This window comes from Panthera onca, chromosome B2 (assembly GCF_046562875.1).
Source record: "Panthera onca isolate mPanOnc1 chromosome B2, mPanOnc1 haplotype 2, whole genome shotgun sequence".
Classification (NCBI taxonomy): Eukaryota; Metazoa; Chordata; class Mammalia; order Carnivora; family Felidae; genus Panthera; species Panthera onca.
Window position 1 is genome coordinate 140,542,884 of NC_138343.1, and position 27,462 is coordinate 140,570,345.

The 27,462-nt window shown below is 42.5% G+C and overlaps 1 protein-coding gene across 15 annotated transcripts in view; it reads left to right on the top strand.

The window, feature by feature from the left end:
- Positions 1–27,462, top strand: part of ARID1B (AT-rich interaction domain 1B) — a 449,099-nt gene that overhangs the window by 204,339 nt on the left and 217,298 nt on the right. The window contains exon 5 of one of the 15 annotated variants that reach the window (XM_078447510.2): positions 18,104–26,752. The exons of 13 other annotated variants lie outside the window; for them this stretch is intronic. In XM_078447510.2, coding sequence (XP_078303636.2) covers positions 18,104–18,115 — 12 coding nt within the window. In that variant the 3' untranslated portion in view covers positions 18,116–26,752. One more of the 15 variants, XM_078447509.2, reaches the window with a different exon arrangement.

Below are 27,462 nucleotides of genomic sequence, written 5' to 3' on the forward strand. Positions count from 1 at the left end.
TAAATAAAAAAACGTTAAAAAAATTATAAAAAAAAAAAAAAAAGAAAAATCTCTTTGAGCTTACCCTCTGTTAGATACGGGCCAGTATGTTTTATTTTATTTTATTTTATTTTTATTTTTATTAAAAAAAAATTTTTTTTAACGTTTATTTATTTTTGAGACAGACAGAGACAGAGCATGAACAGGGGAGGGGCAGAGAGAGAGGGAGACACAGAATCCAAAGCAGGCTCCAGGCTCTGAGCGGTCAGCACAGAGCCCGACGCGGGGCTCGAACTCACGGACCGCGAGATCGTGACCTGAGCCGAAGTCGGACACTTAACCGACTGAGCCACCCAGGCGCCCCAGGGTCTTGGCCAGTATGTTTTAACTGAGAGAGTGACGTCCCCTGGAACAGTGGCATTTTTTAGTGGCATTTATTAGTATTGGTTGTTGTGTTGTTTTAGGGTTTCAGATACACATTTCTCCCTTATCACCGCCTGCCTTCGGCTTCCTCTTCTCCCCTCTGGGCCTCTTTGCTATTGTCATAGTTTTAATTACCTGCTATACATTTGATTTATCTACCACTTGATGGACATTTGGGTTGTTTCACCTTTTGGTTATTATGACTAGTTCTGCCAGGAATTGTCATTTGTTAGTCTTTCTGTAGACCTATGTTTCCATTTCTTGGTGTTTTTTGTTTTGTTTTTTAAGGTTTTATTGTTAAGTAATCTCCACACCCAGCATGGGGCTCGAACTCACAACTCTGAGATCAAGGGTTGCACACTCCACCCACTGAGCCCAGCCAGGCACCCAATTCATTTCTTTTGAGTAGTCACCTACTAGTGGAATTTTGCTGGGACATGTGGTACATTTCTTTCTAACAGTTTAAGAACCTGCCGGTTTTTTTCCAAAGTGGCTGCACCATTTTACTTTCCTTCCAGAGGTGATCCTCTCTGCCTCCTCACATCTTCCTGCGTCTTCTGTCCCTTCGTTGTCGCCACCCTTATGGATGTGACTGGGGTTTCAGTTTGCATTTCCCTAAAAGCGGATGACAGGGAGCTTTCTTTCATGTGTACATCGCCCATTTGTATACCTTCTTGGGTGAGAAGTCCATTCAGATCTTCTGCTCAGTTTAAAATTGGGCGGTTCTGTCTTCTAACTGAATTTTAAGAGTTGTTTTTATATCCTGGATACACGTCTTTGGCAGATATTTTCTCACAATTTGTGGCTTATCTTTTCCCTTTCTTTACGGTGTCTTCCGAAACAAACAAAAAATTCTTTAATTTTGAAGTTCGGTTTACCATTTTTTAAATCACTTGGGCTCTTTCATGTGAAATGTATGATAACTTCATTTTTTAAAGATGTTTTCGGTGAATGTACAACTTTAGTTTGACAGTATTTTTCTTTCAGTGCTTTTTAAAGATACTGCTCCACTGTCTTCTGGTTTTCAGTGTTTCTGACAAGAAGTCATTCTTATCTCATTGTTCTTTCTGTAATACTGGTTTTTTTCTGGTTCCTTTTAAGATTTTCTCTATCATTGGTTTTAGGCAATTTAATTACAGTATGACTAGTCATCTGTATGGCTGTAGTTTTTCTCTGTGTGGCTTTTGCTTGGAGTTTGTTGGCCACTTTGGATCTGTGGATTTATAGTTTATCGGATTTGGAAAATTTTCAGCCTTTGCTTCTTCACATATTTTTTCTGTACCTCCACCCTCTCCCCTTTTGCAGCATTTGAGTCCATATATATTCGGTCTCCTGGCAGCTTGTTTCTCTGTGTTTTGTTTTTTTTTTTTCTTTTCCTTTTTTTTTTTTTTTTTACGTTTGTTTTATTTTTGAGAGAGAGAGAGGGCACCAAGCAGGGGTGGGGCAGAGAGAGAGGGAGACAGGCTCTGAAGTGGGCCCTGCACTGACAGCAGAGCCCAACACTGGGCTCGAACTCACGAAGCTCGAGATCATGACCTGAGCCGAAGTCGGAAGCTTAACCAGCTGAGCCACCCAGGCGCCCTTCTTTGTTTGTTCTCTCTGTGTCATGTCTTCAATTTTAGATTTCTAGTCTTCTGTATTGTTTTAATCTACCATTAAATACATCCAATGTATTTTTGGCATCAGACATTGTAATTTTCATCTCTAGAAGTTCAGTTTGATTATTTCACATAGTTTTCATGTCCATATCTCTAAGATGTACATTTTTCTCGACCTTTTTAAACAGTTGGAATACATTTATAACTGCCCAAATATTCTACCAATTCCATCATCTTTGTCATTTTTATGTGTATTTCAATTGTTTTTTTTTTTTTTTTCTCCTTTTATTTTGGGTCACTTTTCCTGCTTCTTTTCATTTCTGGTAATTTTCAATTAGGTGCCAGACATTGTAAGCTTTCCCTTGTTGAGTGTTGGGTGTGCGTACATGTGTATTTGTATAAACATCCATGAGCTCTGATGCTGGACCAAGTTATGTTACTTGGAAACAGCCTGATCCTTTTGGGCCTTACTTTTAAGCTTTGGTTGTGGGACCCAGGCATTGGTTAGCACTAGTTTTTGTTCCACTTTTGAGGCACATTCCTTCCAAGTGTTACATGCAGTTTTCCCCCTCTGACTGGTTTGAATAGCAAATCTTCTGTGTGAGCTCCGAGAATTATTCCTTCCATTTCTTTTGTTCTTTCTCCATCTTTAGATTGTTCTTTCACTCACTTGGGGTGAACATTACTCTGCCCAGTGCCCGAGGGGAGACCGCTAGTGTCCCGAGCCCTTACTGTGAAGCTTTCTTCTTGTCCTTCCCCGAGAACACCACCCTCTTAGCCTTTGTGGACCCCCAGCTCCATTTCCTCAACTTAGGGACAGATGTCCAGACTCTGCCTGCTTTTCTTCACCTGGCACAGTGGCTTGGAAACTCACTCTAGGTAGTAGACTCTGCAGGCACAGGGTTCCCCTTGTTTTCGTCTCTCAGGGACCACTGTCCTTTTTGCCTGGTGTTCAGTGTCTTGAAATTGTTGCGTTACATGCTTTGTCCACGTTTTCTTGTTTTTTGTTTGTTTTGTTTTGCTTTAAGCGGAAAGTAAATGCAGTACCTGTGAAAGAAATGAACTTGTAACAATAGGCTCGATAGGGATCTAGGGATCAAGATAGGGAAAATACAGATTTCTTCACAACTGGTATTTCTTCCATAAATTTTACTGCCTTTGAGTTTTACTGTATAAACATTTCCTAGACATCATTTTGGGGTAGTCTTTAAATAAAGTAACATGGAAGTCCCAGTATGTGGTATAGAATCCATCTCAACACCAGGAAAACACTTTGTTTTCCTGCGATAAAAATTATTAGAAACTGTTGTGTGTCGTCATGAAAAAGGGATTTTCGCTGTGCTGTTTTGTTACGTGGACCTTTACTTAAAGTCCTACTTAATGCCACGGTAGGGGCATCTTCATTAGTAGAATTCAAAACAGAACGTAATTTTTGGGCTTTGTTAGTCTAAAAGAGAACCATTGCCTTTCCCGAATCACAAGTTCTACCTTCCAGTAGGATATATTTAAATGTGATATATTACTTTCTCTAGCTACATATTTTCTTGGGCTTCCTTGTAATAGAATCAAACTGTTATTCTGTTTGTTCCACATTTCTCCCCATTTTCCCTCCAGATGGCCGCTGACTCAAGTGTACGTGGTAGTACATTTACATTTTTTAGGTTACAAGCAAGATACTCTTTTTTTAATGCTGTTGAATTGCTTAATGAATGAAAGAAGATTTAAATGTCTTCAGTGCTTAAATCTCAGTTTGTAAAGCAAGTGATCCTGACCTGAAGGTACTAGTGGTGTTGATGTTACCTGATTATTACTTAAGAGTTTTGCTTTTCTGTTTTGTAGTTCTGTTTCCATATTTGTCTGCTTTACAGAGTCATGTGAAAATTCTCAGCTGACAGGAACCCCAACTTTGCAAAGACAATTCTATCTTGTTATCACATTGTAATAAAAGACCTATCGACAGTAACTGCTGAAATGCCGATTTGGAAACTTTTATGCTTCCTGGGTCAGGTTCCCTTGAATCCTGTTCCCGTTATCCAGAATGTGCTGTGAGGCACACTGACTCCGCTGCAAACTCTCCGTATCCTGCCACGGGTAGAAACGACGTACCCCGGTGACAGGTGTGGGAGGTGGGGAGGACAGGGTGGCGCTGCTCACTTTCTTTGCTGCTGAGGGTATTGGAAATTGCTGCTTGCTCCACCTGAATTTCAGCTTGGCAACGGTCCAGGAGCATCAGCGATTTGCATGAAGTACAAACATGGATTATTTTTAGTCGGTTGGTTCTTCCTTTTAAACGTCGATTGCAGTGTGGCCTTTGTCTTCTACCACCTCGGTTAAAAAAGAGTCTAAAGAAAATGCCTGTAAAAGTTGAGTATTTCTCATCAAACCCTCATCAGAATTTCTTGCCATGCTTAGATCCGTAATTATGGCATTGTTGTAATTTGATCAGTATATCCGGAAGAGAATTACTGAGATTCTTTGCCAGGCAGGGTGCTGGTTATTATTGGAGATGCGGCGAAGAAATTCACGGCGCTTTCCCCTGAGGAGGAGGAGTCTGGTTGAGGGGTAAAGGTCCTCCACGAAACGGTGCCATGTGACAGATTCTGTGCTGTTAGCCGAGGCCCCGTAGGCGACCCAGTGAGCATGGGAGGCAAGGGAAGGCCTTCAGGACGCTAGAGGCGCCAACGCCAGACGCGGGGCCAGCAGGTGGAGAAGGGGCGGTGGCTTTCAGTGTACCACGAGCTGAGGTTTTCGCTTGAGACAACAATGAGCGCTCACGATAGAGAGGAATGGTTGGTTGATGCTTTTAGAGAAAACCTCTTTCATTGGTTTAAGGAGGATCTCAAAATTTAAATCCTTTTCATTCCCTGGAAGGAACAACTTCATGGTAAATCTATTCAGTGTTTATTTCGATACTTCTATTTCAGTATAGATCTCTGTCATCCTGGCAGTTGAGTGAAACCACTGTTGTGTTTGCTCAGTTAATGACCTAGCAGAAACCTGCAAGGTTCTAAACGGGCGTTGTCCCTCGTTAATCCTGTGTGTGACGCCAGTGCTGTCCTGACTGTTGGAGAGCGCCATTAGTCTCTGAGAGCGCCCACAGATTCACATTAGCGGGGCCTGGACAGGGCAGGTGGTTTGTTTTCTGAGGGGTGGTAGTAAAGTGAGGAATGGAGGTGATTAATGGCCAGTTAATTGAAATCAAGCAATGAAGAGTCCCTGCCCTTCTTCATGCCAAGTATAGAGAATCAAGCCTTAGGAAACAAAAATGAGGTATAGGCACCATATATGTCCCTTTCTCCTAGGATAAATTGTAACCCAGGTAGTCTAAGGTTTCAAAAACAGACCAAATCTAGAAATGTGTAACTATAGGTGATGTCGCAAAATCAAATGAAAAGTTCTTGTAATATCTGTATTTCTTTTAAGAATGTATAGGTACGTTTATATGATCACCAATATATACTATCTTCTAAATCCTTCAATTTGGAATTATTTAATGACTTGAGTAGATGAGGACAATAGCTGTTGTAAACCTTCTCATTCCTTCTCTTCCCCATTCTCCGTGGGTAAACATATTTAACTTTCTGTTAAGACCAGATTACTGTTTTCACTATTACTTCTTTTTAAGTATTGTTCACTACTAAGATAAGTATTGTACTATACAATAATTATATTTCCTTTCTTAGATAACTTTTAGTTTTGCCTGGAGTTCAAGTTTGCCTCATTTTTTTCTCGTGGTTTTGTTTTATTGTTTTTACTATCTATCTATCTTAGGTCTTTCTAGGGTTGTACCCTCCAGCAGCAAAGCTATAACATAGTTTTTCATACTTTCACACCTGCCAGATAATTTTCTTCAATTGTACTTTTTTTCCTAAGAGACATATTTTCTGGATTTTCAGAGCCTCTTACCCCCATTTGGAGTGATTGTTACCTTAGATGTATATAGCTATCTCCTGGAATGCTCATTCATTATTTTTCTGGGTCTTTCCATTATACATATGGATATTCTGTTTTCTTTTTTAAGTTTTAAAATTTTTTTTAACGTTTTACTTATTTTTGAGACAGAGAGAGACAGAGCATGAGCAGGGGAGGGTCAGAGAGAGAGGGAGACACAGAATCCGAAACAGGCTCCAGGCTCTGAGCTGTCAGCCCAGAGCCCGACGCGGGGCTCGAACTCACGGACCACGAGATCATGACCTGAGCCAAAGTCGGATGCCCAACCGACTGAGCCACCCAGGCACCCCAGATGTTTTTTTTCATTTTTGAGAGACAGAGATAGAGTGGGAGTGGGGGAGAGGCGGGGGGGGGGGCGGTGTGTGGGGTGGGACACAGAATCCGAAGCAGGCTCCCAGCTCTGGGCTGTCAGCACAGAGCCCAACACAGGGCTCAAACCCATGAACCGTGAGATCATGACGTGAACTGAAGTCGGATGGATGCTCAACCGACAGCACCGAGGCACCCCTGTTTTTTAATCACTTGTCATTTGATTGTGCACATCCTTCAGTAGCATCATGAGAAAGTGTGCTTGGGATGTAAATTTTTTTGACCTTACAGTTTTAAAAATAGCTTTACTATAGCCTTTAAATAGTTTGATGAGACTAGACAGAGTTATCTAGGATGGAAATCATTTTCTCTAAGAGTTAAAAAATAAATGAAACCTAACTTCTAATATTCCTGCATTTAAATGCTTCATGTAGCTGTTGAGAAATAAGATACCATTTTGATGAGTGGCCCTTCTTTTCTATGTGACCTGCTCCCCCTTATTCCCTGGGAGCTATAAGGATTTTCACCCACGTTCTAAAATAATACCATGTGTTTCTGTGGGTCTTCTGTTCATTCTGGGCACTAAGTTTGTACTGTTTTTAATTTCTGGGCAATTATCTTGTAATATTTATTTGATAATTCCTTTCTTTCCATGTATTCTTTTTTTTTTCTTAATATTTATTTTATTTTTCAGAGAGAGAGAGCAAGCAGGGGTGGGGCAAAGAGAGAAGGGGCCAGAGGATCCGAAGTAGAGGCTGTGCTGACAGCAGCAAGCCGGTCATGGGGCTCGAACTCAGGAACCATGAGATCATGACCTGAGCCAAAGTTGGATGCTTAACCAGCTGAGCCTCCTAGTTAGTTGCCCATCCCTTTATCCTAATCTCAAAACTCCTATTAGTTAGATTTGGATACGGGATTGATTCTTTTCTGTCCTCTACTAATTTTTCCATTCCTTTATTGTTTTCCAAGAGGTAACTTTGACTTTACCTTCCAACCTCTTACTATTTTATTTTTCTCTTCATTTTTTATTTCAAAGTGGACCTTTTTGGTACCTTGTTCCTTTTTTTTATAACATTCTTTATTTCATGGATGTAACGCCTTTTTGTCCTGCTCTGAAAGTGTTACTTAACATTTTTTTTCCTATTTCTTGCATTATCTCAGTTTCTTGCATTATCTGTTTCTTCTAAATTACTCTTTTTACCTTTTGTAATCTTTCTTATGCCAGAAGCACTTCTTGTTCCTCAGAAGTGTTCAAAGGGTAAAGCACTGCAGTGCTGATTGGAAGCTCTCCTTATGAGCTGGGCTTGTGGACTGGTAGGCACCTCCTTAGGGTCATCATATTTCCAGCCACTTTCTCACTGGGGACTCCCTGGGGTCCCTATCTGAAAGTCTTTTCTCTAGGGATGCCTGAGTGGCTCAGTCAGTTGAGCATCCGTCCGGCCCTTGACTTGGGATCAGGTCATGATCTCACAGTTGGTGAGTTTGAGCCCCAGGTCGGGCTCTGTGCTGACAGTGAGGAGACTGCTTGGGATTCTCTGTCTCTCTCTGTCTCTGCCTCAAAATAAATAAATAAACAAACAAACAAACAAAGTAAAAAAAAAAAAAAAGAACAGAAAAGAAAAGAGAATCTTTTCTCTAGAGTAGTTTATTTTTTCCAGAGAAAGTGCCTGTAGTCTTCTGCTTGCAGAATTGGCGGGTGGGGTTTAATTGTGGCTGCTGAGGTAGTGGAACTGAATTAAAGAAGGAGGCTTAAGGAGTCAGTGTTCAGTACTTACTCTCATGGCGTGTTGCCATCACACGCCCTCCCCACCCTGTGAGCCCTGAGCACTTGAGTTAATTCTGTTGATTTGTCTAGTGATCCCAATTCTTGAGCTTTCCAGGCTATCTTGGTTTGTTCCTTACTGATACCCTATTTCCTATGCCCCTCAGACATTTAGCATAAGCTTTTCTTGTCTCGCTAAGTGTTTTTCATCCGCCATGCGCTTTGCCATCTGCATACATTGTTAGTAATATTGTTTCTATAACAAACCGCTTAAAACTTCATTTAATTAAAACACTTATTTTATGAGCTCTGCCATTTCTTGTAGGTCAGGAATTTGGGAGGGGTGAGGTTTTGCTAGGCATTTCTCACATGGTTGCAGACAAGACACAGGCTGGAGTTGGGAGGAGGGCTCAGGGCAGCTGGGGATTAGCCGGTCATCTCTTCATGTATCAGGGCAGAAGCTTAGAGACAGGAAAAGGGATAGCATGGTTGTACCTCAAAAGTAGCATGACCAACCCTCGGAAGTAGGAATAAGTCATGATAGGCACTATCAGCTTGAGAGTCATTGAAACAAATTCTCTTTCCAACTTCCCCAGGTCTTCTCAAATTTCTCCTTAATTCTCTTTTCAAAATAGAATTCTCAGATCCTTCCTTTTGTTCCACGGTGCTCTTTTAAGGTACCTGAACATCACTCTGTAAGAAAAAACATGCTGGGTGAATGGGAAATGCTCCAAAGTGGTTATTTTCCAAATTGGGGTTTGGATCTCCTTGGACCTGTTAGGTGTGTACTTGCTTTTTAGGAAATTTTTTGGGGGTGGGGCGTGTACTGGAATGACTCCATGTTACTGGGAAACAAGAGTCAAGTGAGGAGAAGCACCTCCCTTGTGAGTGCTTGGGGGGAAGTGGCGGGGCGGGAATGGGTGGGTGGTGCAGGTAGAGGCAGTTGTGGTGAGGCTTCACTGTAGAACTAGAAGGAAATCAGAACATTTTGCTCAGGCTAAACTGAGTGTATTTCAGGAAGAGACTGGTTTTTTTGTGACTGAAGACTTTTCATTTTCAATAATGGGAGGTTATTATTAAACATTGCTCTGTATTTAAAGTTCTTCTGGAAAGAAATATTCTGTATATTTTAAACATTTTGAAAAATTTTCAGACTGTGGCTCATAAGAGCAGCCCATAGCATATGTTTTATTGATAGTCCTTGAAGAAAAGAGAAGCAGAAAGCAGTGAGAATACGGTGTTGTGGTTTTGTAAAAATTACCCAGATGATTTGAAATGGATAATACTTGTTGGATTGTCTTATTTCTAAATTGAGTGGAATACCATACCTGCTCTGATAAACTTAATTGGCAAAGTCTTATTTATAGTGTTTGTTTATAGAGTGTAAAGGAAGGGTTTTACGTTCAGAGAAAATGCTCATGTTTGAAAAGACTATATATGAATCTGCAAGAAGTGAAAGAAACCTTTAAACTCGAATTGCAAGGCTGTCTGCTTGTATTTAATTGACACATGTTTAAACATTGGTTGTAATGGATCATTTGCCATTTAACCGACACTCACGGTCTCAGTTAACTCCTGTGTTTATATTAACATTGGCTCTTTACTGTTTGTTAATTTACTTCAATATTCAGCTTCCTATACCTTAAAAGTTTTCCTTTTTATAGCTGTACAAAACTACCATGTCTTGAGTTGCTCTTCTTCTATTATTAAAACTTTTACACACATATTGTGTTTAATTGCATTTACTTTTTGTAGCCTGAACACATGAACCATATTGATAATAAAAGTTAAACGTCTGCACATTGTTGCAAAACTTCATTCTGCAAGAGAACTCATACTTAAACGTCATGATAGTGTCCAAATCATCGCAGAAATGTGATCGTGTCCTCCCCTTTCACTTTGGATCAGCCAGTGGGAACTGATAACACTTACTAAAGCAAAGCCAAAACAACGTTTCTGACTTTGATCCTGAGATGAGCTGTCCCATTGCACTGAGTAATTTTCTGATATTAGTATTCTTACCTCCTATGATTTTTTTCTGTCAGTTTTTATCATTTTCTGCCAAATTTCCTTTACTGGGAAGGCTTTGTCTTTGATCTAGTCAAGACTCACACTGGTAGGGAAGAGACCAAGGGGGGCTTTCTTGCCCTTACTTTCAGAGTTACACAATTTTCATTTGAATGACGCATCTACCCTAGGAGGTCATGGATTTAGGGTGGGTTTTATCAGCCACCCTGACCCTCCTCTCACCCCCTTACCTAGTTGTGTTTGTAACACCTCTATGGGGTGGTACTGCAGTGTTTTAAATATTTATTTTTGAGAGACAGAGACAGAGCACAAGTGGGGGAGGGGCAGAGACAGAATGAGACACAGAATCCAAGCAGGTTCCAGGCTCTGAGCTGTCAGCACAGAGCCCGACGCAGGGCTCAAACTCACAAACCCTGAGATCATGACTTGAGCCAAAGTTGGACTCTTAACCGACTGAGCCACCCAGGTGCCCCTGCAATCAACTTTTTTCTAAAGGCCAGAGCTACCATTTTCGAAGGGAACAACTCGGCATAACGGTAGTAAAAATGATGATACATGATTAAAACACTGGCTTCCATTCCACAGAGAAAATTACAGCTAATATTTTTATCTATTTCCTCCTTGCCCACTCTAGAAAAGTCTGATCTGTGGAAAATTCAGATTTGTAGAACATGTACTGGGCTGAAGGTGGAGGGATTACTGCCCCAAGCTTTAGCTGTACATCCACTCGTTACAGACTGGGGACCTGGGAGTGAGAAGGGAGCTTGAGGGGATAGAGTAAACAACTAACCAGTAACGTCTCAACTACTGTGAACTGTCAGGCCAGTGACTTAATTTGCACGTGCCCAGATTGTGGGGTACCTCACAGGTACCTCTGTTGCACCGAGGGCCTCACATCTTGTACTACCTTTGTCCATTCCCGTAGGGCGCTTGTGATGTGCACGCTGTTTGCACTCTGCTTATCTTGGGGTTCTCTGGCAATAGCCATGATGAGGAGGGGAGGAATGGCCAGAGCACCCGTGGCGTCTCCCTGGGTATCTCCCGGCCACTCGTTCCCTAGTTTAAATGGGGGCAGCACATGGTCTTATCTCCACCAAAAGTGAATGGTTGCATCAGTGAGTAGCCAGGGACTACTAGAGAAGCTTTCTCATCCTCCACTGGGGTGGTTTCATCTCGGGTGTATTCCCATGCATTTGCAAGCTTAGTGCATTGTTAATTGCCGCATCCCCGTCACTGGGTTGTCTTTGTTTCTGTAGAACACCGAAGAGTGCTGTACTCATTTTTAACACACTTCATCTGAACCATCTACTAGTGAGATGGAGTTTCACTGCTTTATTTCTATGCATTTGGAGCTGGCGTTATCCTTGAGTGACCAGTTCCAGAGCTATAACCCCTGACACCGCCCCCATTAGAGGATGGTGGCCATTTTTAACGACAGGTAGACGTGTACATTATTATACATTCTTACAGTCAGAGAAGCGTATCACAGAGGTGGGGAGAATGTCTCTTTTGCTTATGTATATTCTGTTCCAGTAGCTTGGCCCCATGGTCACATAAGGACCGTGTTGTCACAGTAATCTGACATACCTCCGTTGGCTTTGATTGTCCCCTCTCCCTGCCTCCTTTCTCCTATTAGGACATGGAGACCTCTGATTGTGGCAGTGTTGCCCAATTCTTTTAGCTCCCTTTTGGATTTCGCTTCTTGGCCATTGGCTATCATACTTGATCATCATTACTCTTGTTTCTCTCAGCCCTTACCTGTCTATCCCATTCATTCTGCAAAACCCGTCCCAACTAGGTCAGCCCTGCTGTTCCTTTGCCCCTATGGGTTTTCTTAGCACTGCTGCAGGCACAATTGTACAATTATGGCCATTGGTGTTTCTGCTACAGAGACTCATCCTGCATTCAAGGTGAAGTAAAGATTATGTCTTTTTATGGTTATGAAGATCCCAAGCAAGAGAAAAGATAATGATGTATTTTGACATTCACAAGATCTAATGCATGTTAATCTTTGGTGGTTGGAAGTTGGGAAGCTATCCTGCTGTACTACACAAAGCCAGGGCATAAATTGAAGAGATTTTTTTTATTTTTAATGTTTATTTATTTTTGAGAGAGAGACAGAGACAGAGACAGAGTGTGAGCAGGGGAGGGGCAGAGAGAGAGGGACACACAGAACCGGAAGCCGGCTCCAGGCTCTGAGCCGTCTGTACACAGCCTGACGTGGGGCTTGAACTCACGAACCGTGAGATCGTGACCTGAACCAAAGTCAGACGCTTAACTCACTGAGCCACCCAGGCACCCCAAATTGAAGAGATTTTCGAGTTTTACTCATAACATACTGCCATTTAGTAAGGACTCTGAGGTCACATATTTGGATTTTAAACACAGTTGGCCCTCTTGATAGCTGTGTGAGACTACGGCCAATTTACTTAACATCTCCTAACCTCCGTTTCCCCATCTGTAAAATGGAGGTGTTAATTAACCACGTCACGGGGCTGCTCTGAGGAGTCAGGGAGGTAGTGTTTGCCATTCACTTATTACGGCACACGCAGAAAAACGCTCAGTCGAGAAGGGTGGTGGTCGTAGCTGTAAAGTAGGAGTGTTGGTGTTTTTATTTCCCATGTGATGGAGACTTGCTGCCTTGTGGGGGAGTGATGAGAAATAGTGATCTAATATTTCATCAGAGACACCTGAGCATGTAGTTCATTCCTTTGGTAGAATTCTTGTCCGTTAATTTGATCTTTGACTTTATAGCGAGTAGTTTAAAATTTCTTGTACAGAAACTATTTAACTCTGAATCAGTCACCGCTCGAGCAACTGCTGTCTTGCGAGGCGCTGGGCTTACTGTCTTGGGAGCAGAGACATGAGCAGGATGCGGCCTTGGTGCTTTGAGAACTTCGAGGCCACCGGATCGTAGAGTCAGTGGGCTGGATAGAGAGCAGATTTCCTTAACTTCCTGTTTTATTTTATGCTTTTGCTCTCACTAACCATAATTGCATATCATAAATGGCTTTTCATGGCTAATCATATTTCAAAGCCATGATGATTAATAATTATAACTATAATGGTAACAACAACTAACACTGATTGAGGGTTTACTTATGAGCCAGGCACTTTTGTGTGAGCGTTTTACATGTATTAACTCATTGCATTTTTGCGGCGTTCCTGTGAGGACTGTCATTAGCCCTATTCTGTCTGTAGGCTCTGAGGAGCAGTAGCTTGGTCACACTCGCACAGATGGCACTGATGGCAGGGACGGACTCGAAGCCCTGGCGGTGTGGCCCCCAGAACCTACAACGCTGACCTGCCATGATACTCGTTAGAAAATGGGGAGCCATAGGGGCGCCTGGGTGGCTCAGTCGGGTAAGCGTCCGACTTCGGCTCCAGTCATGATCTCGCGGTTCGTGGGTTCGAGGCTTGCGTCCAGCTCAGAGCCTGGAGCCTGTTTCACATTCTGTGTCTCCCTCTCTTTCTGTTCCTCCCCTGCTCACGCTCTGTCTCTCTCTCTTTCAAAAATAAAGACTAAAAAAATTTTTTTAAAAAGAAAATGGGGAGCCGTCTGTACAATCATCTGGCATTGTCCGTGATAGCACACACACCAGTTTAGAAGTAAGAAATGTTTCAGGGGCAAGGTTCATGCATATATATATATAAATATTATTATACCCACCTTGAATTTCCAGAATTTCAAGAGCATTTTCATGAATATGTTGTCAGGATACTGACTTTTAATTTATTTTGATGAAGAATAACTGGAACTTACGTTTTCATACACATAAACAGTAATTGTTGTAAATGTCCAGATTTCCGCCCCCCCTTAACGTTTTTGGTACCTCAAAGGTTCTGTTGGAACTAAATATCCAGTATTTGTAAACTGCTCTTATTTTCTACCTTAGTTTGCTTCTCAAACACGTTTGTTCAAGTATAGATTTTTAAATTCTTAATATTGAAAACTGTCCAAAGGTGCATAACAAAGTGGTAATCCTAATTTAATAACAAATCAGTAGTTTAAAACAACAAAGTTACAAAGTTCTCTCTCCTGTTGTGAATAGTAACCTTGAGCATAGATGCTTAATTTTAACTTTCATTCCACAATAGAACTATTTCCTGTATATATAGTCTATATACTATATGTAATAATGTGTATAACGTATGATAATAACAACCTTGCAAGATACCACATAAATGGAAATTGCACTAAGCTTACATTTTAGTTTTTGGGTTTCTGATTTCTGCTGTGAAAAGTTGAATAGTTTCAGATGTGTGGGCACACCCGTGCAAGTGTGTTTGTGTAGTCATGTGTGTGTGCGTGCCCACGTGCGTGTGTGAGCGCGCCTTCATTCGGGAAAGCTCTTTGGTCGGATGGCACTTGCTGTTGCTTCTTTCCAAGTTCATATATTATGAAAAGTGTTATATATTAACATCTCACCATGATTTCAGTGTCCCTTCCAACTTGTTCATAATCATAATAACAAATGAAAAGCCAATTACTTTTGTGTTCTTTTCATAAACTTTGATAGAGAAGATCATTAGTTTGTTTTCAGTGATTCTCCAGCTTTGTTCCAAATACGTGTTTTTGATTCTGGCGTCTGTGTTTGTGAGTCCCCTGTGTGTTTTCCTTATCGGAAATGGAGTCCAGTGAGCCGAAGGACAGAAGACCGGTGCCAGGGTCTTGCCTTCTGGAGTGCGGGAGGTTTTCAGAATGGGATCCCGTCTGTGGGACCTGTTCAATGATAAGACCTGCAGCGGCGGCCGTGGCCTCCAGACCACGCGTGGCCTGGTACTCCTCAGAGGCCACGGGACCTCGGACAGGCGGCCCCGCTGTGGAGGAGCCTGTGCCCGCGGGCCCACAGGCACCAGGGGGGATGCAGTGCCACAGACGTTAGCAGTCAGGTGGGGGACCTTAGTGAGCCACCAGCCATAAGGATTGTGGAGGGCGGGGACAAAGTGGCAGCCTTAAGGTGGCTAAATTTATGTTTGGGATTAAAAAAAATTAAGCAGGATTCAGAAAAGAGTATTCATTGAATTCAAAGATCTTATTCATAGGTCTGAAATCAAATGCCTTGTACAGAGGGTCGAATCTTTACCCTTTAAGGTTAACCATTTGAGGTCACAGGTAGTGTTATAAGATCTACTCAGTGGTAGGTATTCGAATTGTAACAAAAGATAGGGGCAGGTTTCTTTTTTATCCACAGGTTTTTAGCAGAATTACTTTTAGATACACAGTGTGGTGATTCTGGCACAGAAACATTCCCTATTTTGGGAGATGTTTGTCTTCATTTATATAAATTTGCCGATAGACATGTTGCTTGGATATTTTAGACATATATTCTTCAGAGTGGCCACGATAACGTCCTATATCGAAAAACAGTGCCAAACTTAGTACAGCCATCACAGCTTTAAAAATTTTCCGAATGCAGTGGAAATAATATTTATTCCATCGACAAGCATAGGTGGGAGCCATTGCTTTCTTATAAAGGCTATAAACAATTGTCTTTTTTTCCCCTTAAATAATTACTGACTTTCAAATTTCTGTTGGTAAACCCATGAACAATATATTCTAAAATTTTTAAAATCAAATGCAAATTCCTAAAGAGCTCTCTTTATAAAATATGTCCTGTATCAAATATTTACTGAATAGCTAATATAATTGTTGATAGTTATTCAAATTATAAAATCAATATTTATCGAATGTCCTAGGCTGACAAAAGGCCACTGTACCATGACAACAGGGATTATGTAGGAACATGAAGTTTACCTGGTGTATAGAAATTAAGATGCACATTCTCACTTTGGGTCTGTTTTTTTTTTTTTTTTTCCCATGGATTTCTGTGTTTGCTTTTTCCAAAGTATTATTTGAGAATATTTGACACAGTGACAGTGGAAGTAGTGAGTTATTCAAATTATTTTTTTTCCTTCATGAGTCGATTGACTTAAAGGGATTCAACTGCCCTTTTGTTTATAGAAATGTCAATATGGAACTCTGTTCATTATGTATGTTCGTCCACATTCCCTTTTACGAGCAGATCTGACTGTATACAGAAGGGTTAGGTTGTCTTCACGCAGAATGCTCCAGTGGGTTTTAAACCTATGATGTCAGCAAAACATATGATATTAGAGGTTTAGACTCCAAAGAATGCCATTTGCTTGTCTGCAGATCTGCACAGAAGAGTTGCTGAGGTACCTTGGTTGCTTTACTCCCTGCGAAGGAGGAAATCATATTTAACGAACAATGAGTTTCCCAAGTAAAAACCCCGTCCCCGTACTTGGATAATCAAAAGCAGCTTTTTGTTTATGTGTTTTGTTGTATTTGAAAAAGTGATGAAGGCCACATGCCCAGGATTTGTAACAGCTCTTAATCATTGTTACCTGCCTTGCACCACCTGTGCTCTATCCGGGATCCTCAGACCAGGATGTCAGACTTCAGTGCAGTTTGGTAACCTGCCCAAGACCACACAGCTAGTGGGAGGCAGAAGGCTGCTTCAGGCCAGGGCTGCCTGGATTTGCTCACCGTTTCCTCTTGTAACAACAAGATATTGTCCTCTCCTCTCTGTGTCCTGGAGTTTCCTCTCTTTCTCTGTAGTGCGTGCAGACGTTCTTTCCCCCTAAGCCCCAAACCCCCTCCTTGCCCAGCTGTGCCTGGGTGAACCGGGGGCAGAGAAGTCCGGGCAGAAGGGCTTTGCACGGAGCCCTCCCTGCGACACCCCTCTGGTGGGTAGGATCGTGAGCAGGCGAGGCTGCTGAACTTCTCAGTGGATCCCCTCACCCCAGACAACCCCAGGACCGGAGGAGGTGGGCTGTGTCCTGTTCGAGCAGGCTTAGTGGCCCCAGGGGTGCCTTTGACTAATGGGGTGGTAGGAAGCCCCCGTGTCTCCCAGGGTGGGTTCAGGTGGTTTATAGACAAGTCCCTGCAGAACTCCTTTTATTTGCCCTTCTCCCTTACTTTCTTCCCCAAAAGAACGCTGATTGCCCCTAAGGTACATAAAGGGCCAAGAAAAAAGAAGTTGTAAATAGCTAACCTGTCCCCTATGTTACAAATTGACCTGTACCGTGTGCTGACTTGGGAACCAGTTGACGAGATGCGTTATGGCCAGAGATTGTCAGAAATGAGTAGCAGACTGCTAGTAACTCTTCCCAATGGTCTACCCTACGAGGATTAAGCACATGTTGGTGAGTAATGCATGGTGGTATAGTGTGCCGTGTCTGCTTTGTGGTAAGCCCAGGGCGCTGTGCTAGGGACCGAACAACTTGGGACTAGGTCCTCCAACCTGCCAATTAACTAATCGTTCTGAGCGTCAGTTTTCACTTCTGCGGCTATTACAAAGTTCTTGTGAAGATGTGCTCAGTGACAGGGCAGCGGAGGATTAAATTATTGTAAATGCTCTACTAGCTACTATTAAGCTGTCACCAGATTCACTGGAGAATCTGCCTGCAACCTGGGAATGTGTTACTGTGTCACTGATGTAGAAGTAAGGTTGCCAGACAAAATATAGGGCACCCAGTGAAATTTGAATTTCAGATAAGCAGTGAATAATTTTGGGGGGTAAGTATGTCCCATATATTGCACGGGACACATTACACAGAATATATTACTAAATCTGGCAACCCTGTTTGGAAGGATCCGCTTTGGCAACGAGAAGAGGCCTCTCCCCCCGTAAGTTGCTGAAAACCTCAGGACTCCACATCAGTTGGAACTCTTCATTCTTAGCTCTTCAAAAGCCGGGACTGTGGGGCGCCTGGGTGGCTCAGTCGGTTGAGCGTCCGACTTCGGCTCAGGTCATGATCTCGCCGTCTGTGAGTTCCAGCCCCGCGTCGAGCTCTGTGCTGACAGCTCAGAGCCTGGAGCCTGTTTCAGATTCTGTGTCTCCCTCTCTCTCTGACCCTCCTCCGTTCATGCTCTGTCTCTCTCTGTCTCAAAAAATAAAATAAACGTTAAAAAATAAATACATAAATAAACAAAAGTTGGGACTAAATCCTTTATCCCTGCATCAAATTCAAGGACTGTGTGAATATCTTCTACCCAGACGTCCTAATTGTTTTTGATTTTGTTCAGAAGCTTGGATGACAAGGAGGAGGAGTGTGAGCCACAGTCTGGATGCCATCAAGTGTTCCCTGCGAGTGCAACAGAACACCCATCAGGATAATCTCTGCGGGGCCGAGCTCTGTCCTGGGTGTGAATTTCTGCCCCTGCATTGACAGGGTCTAGATGAGACTCTCGGCCGAGAGTCCCCAGAAGGGGCTGGTGTTCTAAGATTTCCTGAGAGCCTCAGAAAGGGAACCTTACAAGCCCGTCACCCATAGCCCCCCACCGCCACGGTAAAGTGAACGAGGGCCGAACTTAAGGAGCCAAAGCCTTAACCCTCGCTGTGAGAGCTGACCTAATGAATGGTTCACTGCTGGGTCTCAGTTTGTTCTCTGTAAAATGGGGATAATATCTGCCCTCAAAGGATTGATTGAGGAATCAGAAGTAAATAATAAATCAAAATATAATATTAAAACTGTTTTGTAAATTGTGGTGTGTTTAGAGATAGAAGGTATTAAGGCTGAATGTTAGGCTGCATGTTGGGTTCTTGGGAAGTTTTATCAAAGAGATTTATTTTTTTCTAGCAGTTGTGAATTTTAAGCCTTATCCGTGCTGCACATTGAACTAGATTTTCGCTGCGTGATTGTTAATAAATTTTGTGAATTGGAATTGTAATTTCACCATGGCATTAATGTCCAAATCAAATCAGCCTCCTCATTGATTGTTTCTATTTTTAATCTACACTTGTGCCTAAAGTGACCATATTATAGATAACCCTGATAATTTATTACAGTAACTTAAAAACCACAGTGAAAATAGGACATACGATGTTGGGAGGGGGAAAAACATGTAATTAATAGACATTAACTTAATTGCAGACGGTTAAGTCAACCCAGTAGACATGATTATTAGTGTTACTTAACACAGATAACTTTTCAATAATCTCACTTTCCAGGGAATTACTTTTGACCGTTGTTTTCACAAACACATGTGAATCGTTGTAGTCCCTGGGAAACAGCAAGATAGGTGTAAAATTGATGTTCTCAAAAGTTGTCATTGACCATGCACATTACACTAGTCATTTGTATAAACATGATTTTTCCCCTCTTTGACAAAATTTAGGGGTTGAATACAAAGAGCACCTCAAAACCCTGGAAATTTATCTTTGTACTACAGATGCCTCTCATGTTCTAAGAAGCCTACAGTCTGTTACAACGCTTTATTTCCTATTCTGTATTGTAATTAGACATTTGACGTGCCTTCCACTTGAAGACCAAGATACAATTCTCTGTCGTCGTCACCAGTTTTTACCCTTGCGTAGCGTTTTCTAGTTTTCAGGATGTTTTTCCTTACTTTCTTATGAAATATTTACAATTACCAAGAGGTAAACACGGCAGGCTTTTTCTATATAAGACATAACAGATGTAGGAAATTCTTACTTATAAAGTTCAGATGGCAGTTGTACAGCTGAGATTTAAACACATGTATTTTCACTTCTTTTTTACAGTTATTTCTGTTGTACCACGCTGCTCTCTGCAAGAATCTCCCTCTCCCCGCCATGATTCCTAGAACTTAACATTTAGGTTTACATAAAGTGATGCATTTTAATATCTAAACATTTTTGATTGAAAATTGATATGAAGGGAGGCTGGGTGGCTTAGTCGGTTAAGCGTCCAACTCTTGATCTCAGCTCAGGTCTTGATCTCAGGGTTGAGTTCAAGCCCCAGGTTGAGCTAAAAAAAGAAAATTGATAGGAAGTTATTTGACTCCAAGTATAGTACTATTCCTAAATGTATTAGAAGCCTCAAAGTATGCAACATAAATGCTAAGCATAAAGATATCATTATCCCAGGAAATCATTTATCTGAAAATGTGAACACTGGCAACGTTTTCATAAATTTTAGTATAATGGGTGTGAATAAATTGATACGAGAAAATATTTGGGGGTATATTCCTACTTTTTTCCCTTTAATGCTTAAAGCAACCCTGTCACTTTGTAGAGTGTCACTTGGGTAATCCTGTTGGTCACAGAACACTAGAGAGTGGATTATAGGTCCATGCAGTGTGGTAATTCTTCAGACTTTGCTTGGGGGTGGGTGTAGACAGAAAACAGCTCTGAGTATGCTTGTGATGTGACTGGGTTTACCTGGATCCAACCTGCTCTCTGTTCACTCCCTCTCCTGATGGCTTTTTCTTTTGCAAGACGTTGAGAAAAGTTCAAGGAAGTGGAGGGAGGATGGGAATGATGGGGTGCCAAGCCGGCCAGACCCCAGAGTCCGTGCTTCACCCCGGATGCCGCCTCACCCTGACAATAGTCGTGAGGAAAGCAACATTGCACTTGGGAGTTTGGTGCATTTAACAGTGGCCAGGTGAAAAATCAACCAGTGTGTTTCCTCTCTCTGGTCGTCTGTGATAAAATAGTACCTCCAAGTTGTAGTTACTCTGCCTGAAAAGGAGGAAACATTTCAACTGTCGTGGAAATACGGCTCTTCAGGAAAGACTGCCGTGCAATCTTAGCTAGCTCGAGTGGTAGGAGAATATGTCCCAAGTTATTCGGCAGAGCTGTGGGAAGAAATCGGGCGTGGGAGAAGGACAAATCTTGCTGTGTCCTCTCTTCAGCAGTCCTATGAGCCTCGTGTGGCAGGGCCGCGGAGTTTCTGGGCCAGTAACTTCACAGACAGCAGGCCATGAAAGCAGTGCAAGGGGCCCAAAAGCATGCACTTGTGTGCAAACCAAAGGCATGGTGAACCCTGGGCTCACACGTACTGTGTGCTGTTCACATGTAGGAAGCCACCGTAATGATTAGGACTTTAGGACTGCGTTTAAAAGCTTCATCTTCTCCATCTATCCTTGGGATATGGTAGTTAAGAGCAGGCAATTTGGGGGCGCCTGGGTGGCTCAGTCGGTTGAGCGTCCGACTTCAGCTCAGGTCGTGATCTCACACTCCGTGAGTTTGAGCCCTGCGTCAGGCTCTGTGCTGACAACTTGGAGCCTGCTTCCGATTCTGTGTCTCCCTCTCTCTCTGCCCCTCCCCTGTTCATGCTCTGTCTCTCTCTGTCTCAAAGATAAATAAAAACATTAAAAAAAAATAAAAAAAAGAACAGGAAATTTGGAGTCCGGTAAAGCGCAACCATGCAACCAACTAGTTATATGACATTGGAGAGGATTCTTGATTTTTCGAAGTGATAATTTACTCCTCTCTGAAACACAGGTGACCAGGTGTGTGTTTAACAGTGCTTCCGTAAAAGTCCGAGGAGCCCGTGCCGGAGCCTGGCATACGGGAGCCCAGTAGTTTTGTTACCTGTTGTTCTCCAGGTTACTGTTGCCTCGGTCAGCAAATACTAGAGTTGTTCTCCTGTGGGGGGCGGGGGGAAGGCTCAGGACACTGTCATTCTGTCTTTCATTCCTGCCATTGGCTTCATGCTGATTCTGGAATTGAAGAGCCAAAGGAACCCGCATACACCGGGATATTTGGTTGTGATGTTGGGGTGCTGGCGTGCTTGTGTTTTCCGGGTTTGTGAGCAGACGAGGACCCCTGGGGCACATCAGAGGCCTGTCTCTTCAGCAGATGTTGAGGACCTGCTTTCAAGCATGGCTCCAGGAACACGGTCATGAAAAGACGGGCACAGCGGCTGCTCTCAAAGGACTTGTGTTCTGGGGGAAGAAGATGGTTCGCTCAACAAACGAGAAAATGTCAGAAAGTGATGATTGCCATGGATGGGATTAGATACAGCTGTATGAGAGTGAGCGAGCAGGTGGCCAGTTGATGCTGTATGTTCAGGAAGGATCTCTCTGAGGAAATAAGCCTTGAAACTGAGCATCCAAAGATCCAAGGGGCCACATTCCAGGAGAGGAAGTGGCTCAGGAAGATGCCTCAACACTGGAGTAGGTGGGGCATCAAGAGCCAGGTCTTGGGGGGCCTGGAGAGAGAGGGGGAGAGAGAGAGAGAGAGAGAGAGAGAGAGAGAAGGGGGGAGGGGGAGAGAGAAGAGAAGAGAAGAGAAGAGAAAGAGACAAGAGAGAGAAGGAAGAGAAGAGGTGGGGCGGGGGAGGGGGAGAGAGATTGAGAGAGAGAGAGAGAGAAGGGGGGAGAGGAGAGGGAGGGAAGAGGAGAGGAGAGGAGAGAGAGAAGGAAGAGAAGAGGTGGGGCGGGGGAGGGGGAGAGGGAGAGAGAGAGAGAGGGAGAGAGGGAGAGAGCCGGAATCTTGTTCTTCAGCTAGTTTTTCTAGAGTGAGTCGCAGTGTGGGGGGTTTCTGTGTTATGTTTCTGAATAGGACTCCAGAAAAATCATTGTGAACCAGATGGAGATGTTGGGCTGCTTTGCCTCTGGGAACTTTTCTTAATTATCAAACGGAGATCTGTTTTGTATCTGTCTATAATGGGGTTATGAGGATCCTTAAAGTATATGAAAAAGACTCTGCATACTGTGAACCAGAGACACACTGAAAATGCTATTCAGTGTTAAGTTTTTGAGTAATAACATAATGCTCGACTTTTTTTTGCTGCTAGTTTTGCTTTTGTATATTATTATTTGCTTGCTATTTATGCACTCTGTGTAGACGAGGAGTGATGTTCTTATGTTTTCCCACCATTGTAAGGCCTATTTTGGAGGGGTGGTTTATCCAGCAATTATGATGGATTTACACTCTTTCCAAGCACCTATTTCTAATAAGGCATGCCCAGGTCAGGAACGACTGCTATGGGACCATTTCATAGCATTTTAAGTAATGAAGAACACATTTTTATAGCTCTCTTTATGGTGCTTCAGAACTTGATACACATTTAATCTCTAAGGCTATTTTCTTAATGCCATACAATAAGGAAATGGAGGGTGGGGGTTAAAAAACTTGGCTGAGCACTTACTAACTCCAGGTTCTTTTTTAAAGGTCTCATTGGAAAACCCAGCAAAACAGGTGGTTTTCTCTTTTTTACAGGTGAAGAAACTGCTGGTCAGAGGCTAAGGGCCCCTTACATAGTCCAGGGTAGCAGAGGCAGAATTTGGATCAGAGCTCAGGTCCTTCCCGGTCTACGCGGATAAATGATAGATGCTCTGGGTTTCATCTGAACCATTTTAAACCAACTGCAGATGAAGAAGGTTCTGGATTGTTTTGCACGTGTTATCCAAGGTTTCCTATTCTTCCCTGGAAACGAGAAGTCATCTGTAGTGGGGAGAGCAGCCTAAGAACTCACTGTGAGAACCAGCCACTGCATGATCCCTGTTTTAAGGTTTTGAAGGCTCAGGAAGAAGGTTACTGAAATTTGTATTCTTGAGTATTTAACAATTTAATAATCTTGAATGTTAAACAAAGCCAGGAAGCCTTATCTGATATTTTATGCAGTACTGCATCTAAACTATTTGAGTTTTGGGGGCACTTGGGTGGCTCAGTTGGTTGAGTGTCTGACTCTTGATTTTGGTTCAGGTCATGACCCCAGGGTCGTGGGATCAAGCTCTGCATCAGGCTCCTCACTGAGCAGTGGAGCCTACTTAAGATTGACTGTCTCTCTCTCTCTCTCTCTCTCTCTCTCTCTCTTTCTCTTTCTCTTTCTCTTTCTCTTTCTCTTTCTCTTTCTCCTGCTCAATCGTGCTCTCTCTCTCTCTCAAAACAAAACAAACCCCAGAAGTATATTTGAGTTCTTATTTAGGTACACACACACACACACACACACACACACACACACACACACACGGAGAGCAGAGGTATTTGTGTCCTGGGTTTATGAGCCCAAGCAGTGCCAGCTGTGAGCAGGGCACTCTCTCTGTCTGTCCTTGTCCAGTTGACCCATTACATTAGCTCTTCTGTTCTCACGAGGTGGAGCCTGAGAAGGGTGGTGATGACCAGGGGAGAGGAGTCCTGGCTCCCCAGGCCCCTCAGGAATTCTCCTGGGGGAGGGGGGGTGGATTTTTTTGACAGTCTGTGTCAAGCAGGCGTTACCAGCCGAAGGCAAGCGTCTATCCCCTTGACTGTGAGGATGGGGAGGGCGTCTCCACGTCTCTACGTATTTGTGGGGCATTCGCTTGAATGAAAACATGTGCACAGAGTCCCCACGCCACCAGGCCAGGCCGTTGGCTTGCCTGTCTGTTTCAGAGCGCTTTGTAAATTATGAAGCACTCTGAAATGCTAGCTTTCATTTAGTAACTACAACTCAGAAAAGCTCCGCTTTAGTTTCTTGGTGGCCGAGGCAGAATGAGAAATAGATTTTATAACTGTGACATGCTTAATACCTTGAGGTAAATGTTTAACTTGGAAGGGCTAAACATGTGACTTTTTGAAATTTTAGCATTTTATGTTCATTTTGCATATTTTTATACCTTCAGTTTTGAAAAGAACTTCGGCCAAAGGCATCTCTGTTTTTTTGTTCCTTCTACTTATTTTTTTATGTTTGGAGGCCCTTCCTTTAGGCTTAGATTCTAAAAACCCCCTACTAATCTCTAGGAAAGCTAAAAAATCCCATGTGTAATATTTATAGTACAAAGTTGGCTCTTCGAATACACAAACGTGCTCTGCATTTGTAGGAAGGACAGATGTGACTCAATCCACCGCATTGCCGTCGAACCAGAAGCATTTGCTAGTTCTTGAGATCTTCTCATTCTGGATACTTTTCATGATTGGCTTATGTTTGTCTTTTGGAAGTGCCTTGAGAAACATGAAACGAATGCTTAGGATTGTGAAATAGTGCTGGAGGTTTTAATGTGGCCTGAATGAGCTCTTTCCCTGGACGTTTCATCCAGCCCACTTTAGTTGCTCGTTTGCCGCACGTTGAGAAGCCCCACTGATGAACAGGAAACAGACCTGCCCTCAAGTTACTGTGTAATTTTAGTGGGTGAGAACATTTTGCAGGGAAAATACAAATTGGTCAAGTGTTGCATTGGGAATAAATATGGGATTACATGAAAGAGAGTATAAATCTTGAGTCTGAGAAGGCATCTAAGGAAGGTGAGACCTGAGGATGAGCAGCCAGGTGGCAGGATGAGAAGAGGACTCGAGGCAGAGGGAAGAGCAGAGACCAGAGACAGGAGCTCGGGATAATCCAGGAAGTGCAGGTCAGACAGCGTCCGCTGGGGAAGGAAGTGGGTGTGGAACCCTAGAATAGGTATAAAGGCTGGGGAGATAAGCTAGGGCAACCTCAACAAGGGACTTTTAAATTTTTTTTTTAATTTAATTTTTTAAAATTTACACCCAAATTAGCCTGTAGTGCAACAGTGATTTCAGGAGTAGCTTCCTTATTGCCCCTTACCCATTTAGTCCATCCTCCCTCCCACACCCCCTCCAGTAACCCTCTGTTTGTTCTCCATATTTATGAGTCTCTTCTGTTTTGTCCCCCTCCCTGTTTTTATACTATTTTTGTTTCCCTTCCCTTATGTTCATCTGTTTTGTCTCTTAAAGTCCTCATATGAGTGAAGTCATCCGATTTTTGTCTTTCTCTGACTAATTTCACTTAGCATAATACCCTCCAGTTCCATCCACGTAGTTGCAAATGGCAAGATTTCATTCTTTTTGATTGCCGAGTAATACTCCACTGTATATATATCCCACATCGTCTTTATCCATTCATCCATCGATGGACATTTGGGCCCTTTCCATACTTTGGCTATTGTTGATAGTGCTGCTATAAACATGGGGGTGCCTGTGTCCCCTCGAAACAGCACACCTGTATCCCGTGGATAAATGCCTAGTAGTGTAATTGCTGGGTCATAGGGTAGTTCTATTTTCAGTTTTTTTTGAGGAACCTCCATACTGTTTTCCAGAGTGGCTGCACCAGCTTGCATTCCCAGCTTTTAAATTTTTGTGAAGAGTTTAGCCTTGATCTTTAGATCAATGGTAAACCACTGATGAGAGATTTTATTTTACTCTGCTATATGACCTGCATACACTTGAACTTCAGAAAGATCTTCCCGACTGCAGTGTGCAGAATGGATTGGAGGAGACAGTCTTGGCGGGACTTCTGGGTATGGCCGTCATGTCCATGCAGGTTTTGTAGTGTTGCAGTTTATTTTATTTATTTTTAAAATTTATTTTATTTTATTTTTATTTTATTTATTTATTTATTTAATGATATTTATTTTTGGCGGTGTTGCAGTTTAGTGAGCATTGCATTAACGTTCCTCCAGTTCATAGTGCACAACCCGGACAACGTTACATGACAGCTCTGCCAGAGGAGAAGTTGGAGGAAGTCAAAATTGAGACTCTAGCGGTCTAGACTCTAGCAGCTGTGGGGTTGGAGAAAAACAAAGTCCAAATGGTTGAGGGAGAAGAGCCACAGGCGTTAGGATGGGCTGGCTGTAAAGGTGAAGGAGGGGGAGGAGTTCAGAAGGTAACTAGCCTTCAGACTTGGCCAGTTGAGAGGATAAGGGGACATGGGAAAAGGCGCAAGTCCATTTATTGTCCCTCCCCCTTTTGACAAAGGAATGGAGTATCCTGTGGTAAAGTGAAAGTGGCAGCTACATGAAGTCGCCTTATGGCTTCTCCTTCGACTCGCCTCTGCCTGTCACCAGGACCACATCTAGCGAAGGGATATTGATTAACATTAGCGCACATCAACATTAGCGCACATCGTATGATGTTTTCCATGGAAATGTCTCAAATTTTGGAAACTGAGTGTATACCAAAAAACAGCTTGAACTCTAAATTGCCTCAAAAGTTATATGTTTGCTTAAAAAAAAAAAAAAAGTTACATGTTTGCTAAGTGTTCAGCAGATGTAATCATTTTACGGCTCCTCACGTGTCAGGTGAAGCCATTGTGTGTCTCCTGTGAGCAAGTATTAGACACAGAGATCTAAGTCCCAAAATACCATAATTTTTCTTGATTTTATGAAGTGTAATTTCTTGACAATAAAGGGTCAAAGGAACGCTGATAACAAGTAAGGAGATTATATGTTTATTTCATCTCAGACTTTGAAACTTGAAAATATAAGTTGTAATTTAAAAGATAAAATGGTCTCTTTTATAAGCCCACAGAAAGATGATACTTACCTTAAATTTAGAAAGGTATTCAGCTGTGGAATACACTGAGCCTTGTTAGAGGGATTCTGTATGGTTGAGTACGGAGTGGTCTTTGAGAAAGCACACCCTTTGTACTACGTTGTTTTACTAATTTTGTTAATCTTCAGCGGCCACTAGAAAGAATCTAATTGTTTCTCAGAGTAGGAGAGAAATATCTATAGTACAGTAAAATCTATCCTTACCTATGTTTTCTGTATGTTCAAAGAATTCATTGGCATTTCTGACACAAAACATCCATTTTCACAAAAACAGCAATTGAGAAACACTTGATTCACAAGGAGGTCCATTTATGAGTTTCCAGGAACAATCAATAATTAGTTAACTTAAGCTTTCACTGAAGATGAAATCCCAACACCCTATATTTTATGAGCAGATGAAATGTTTTTAA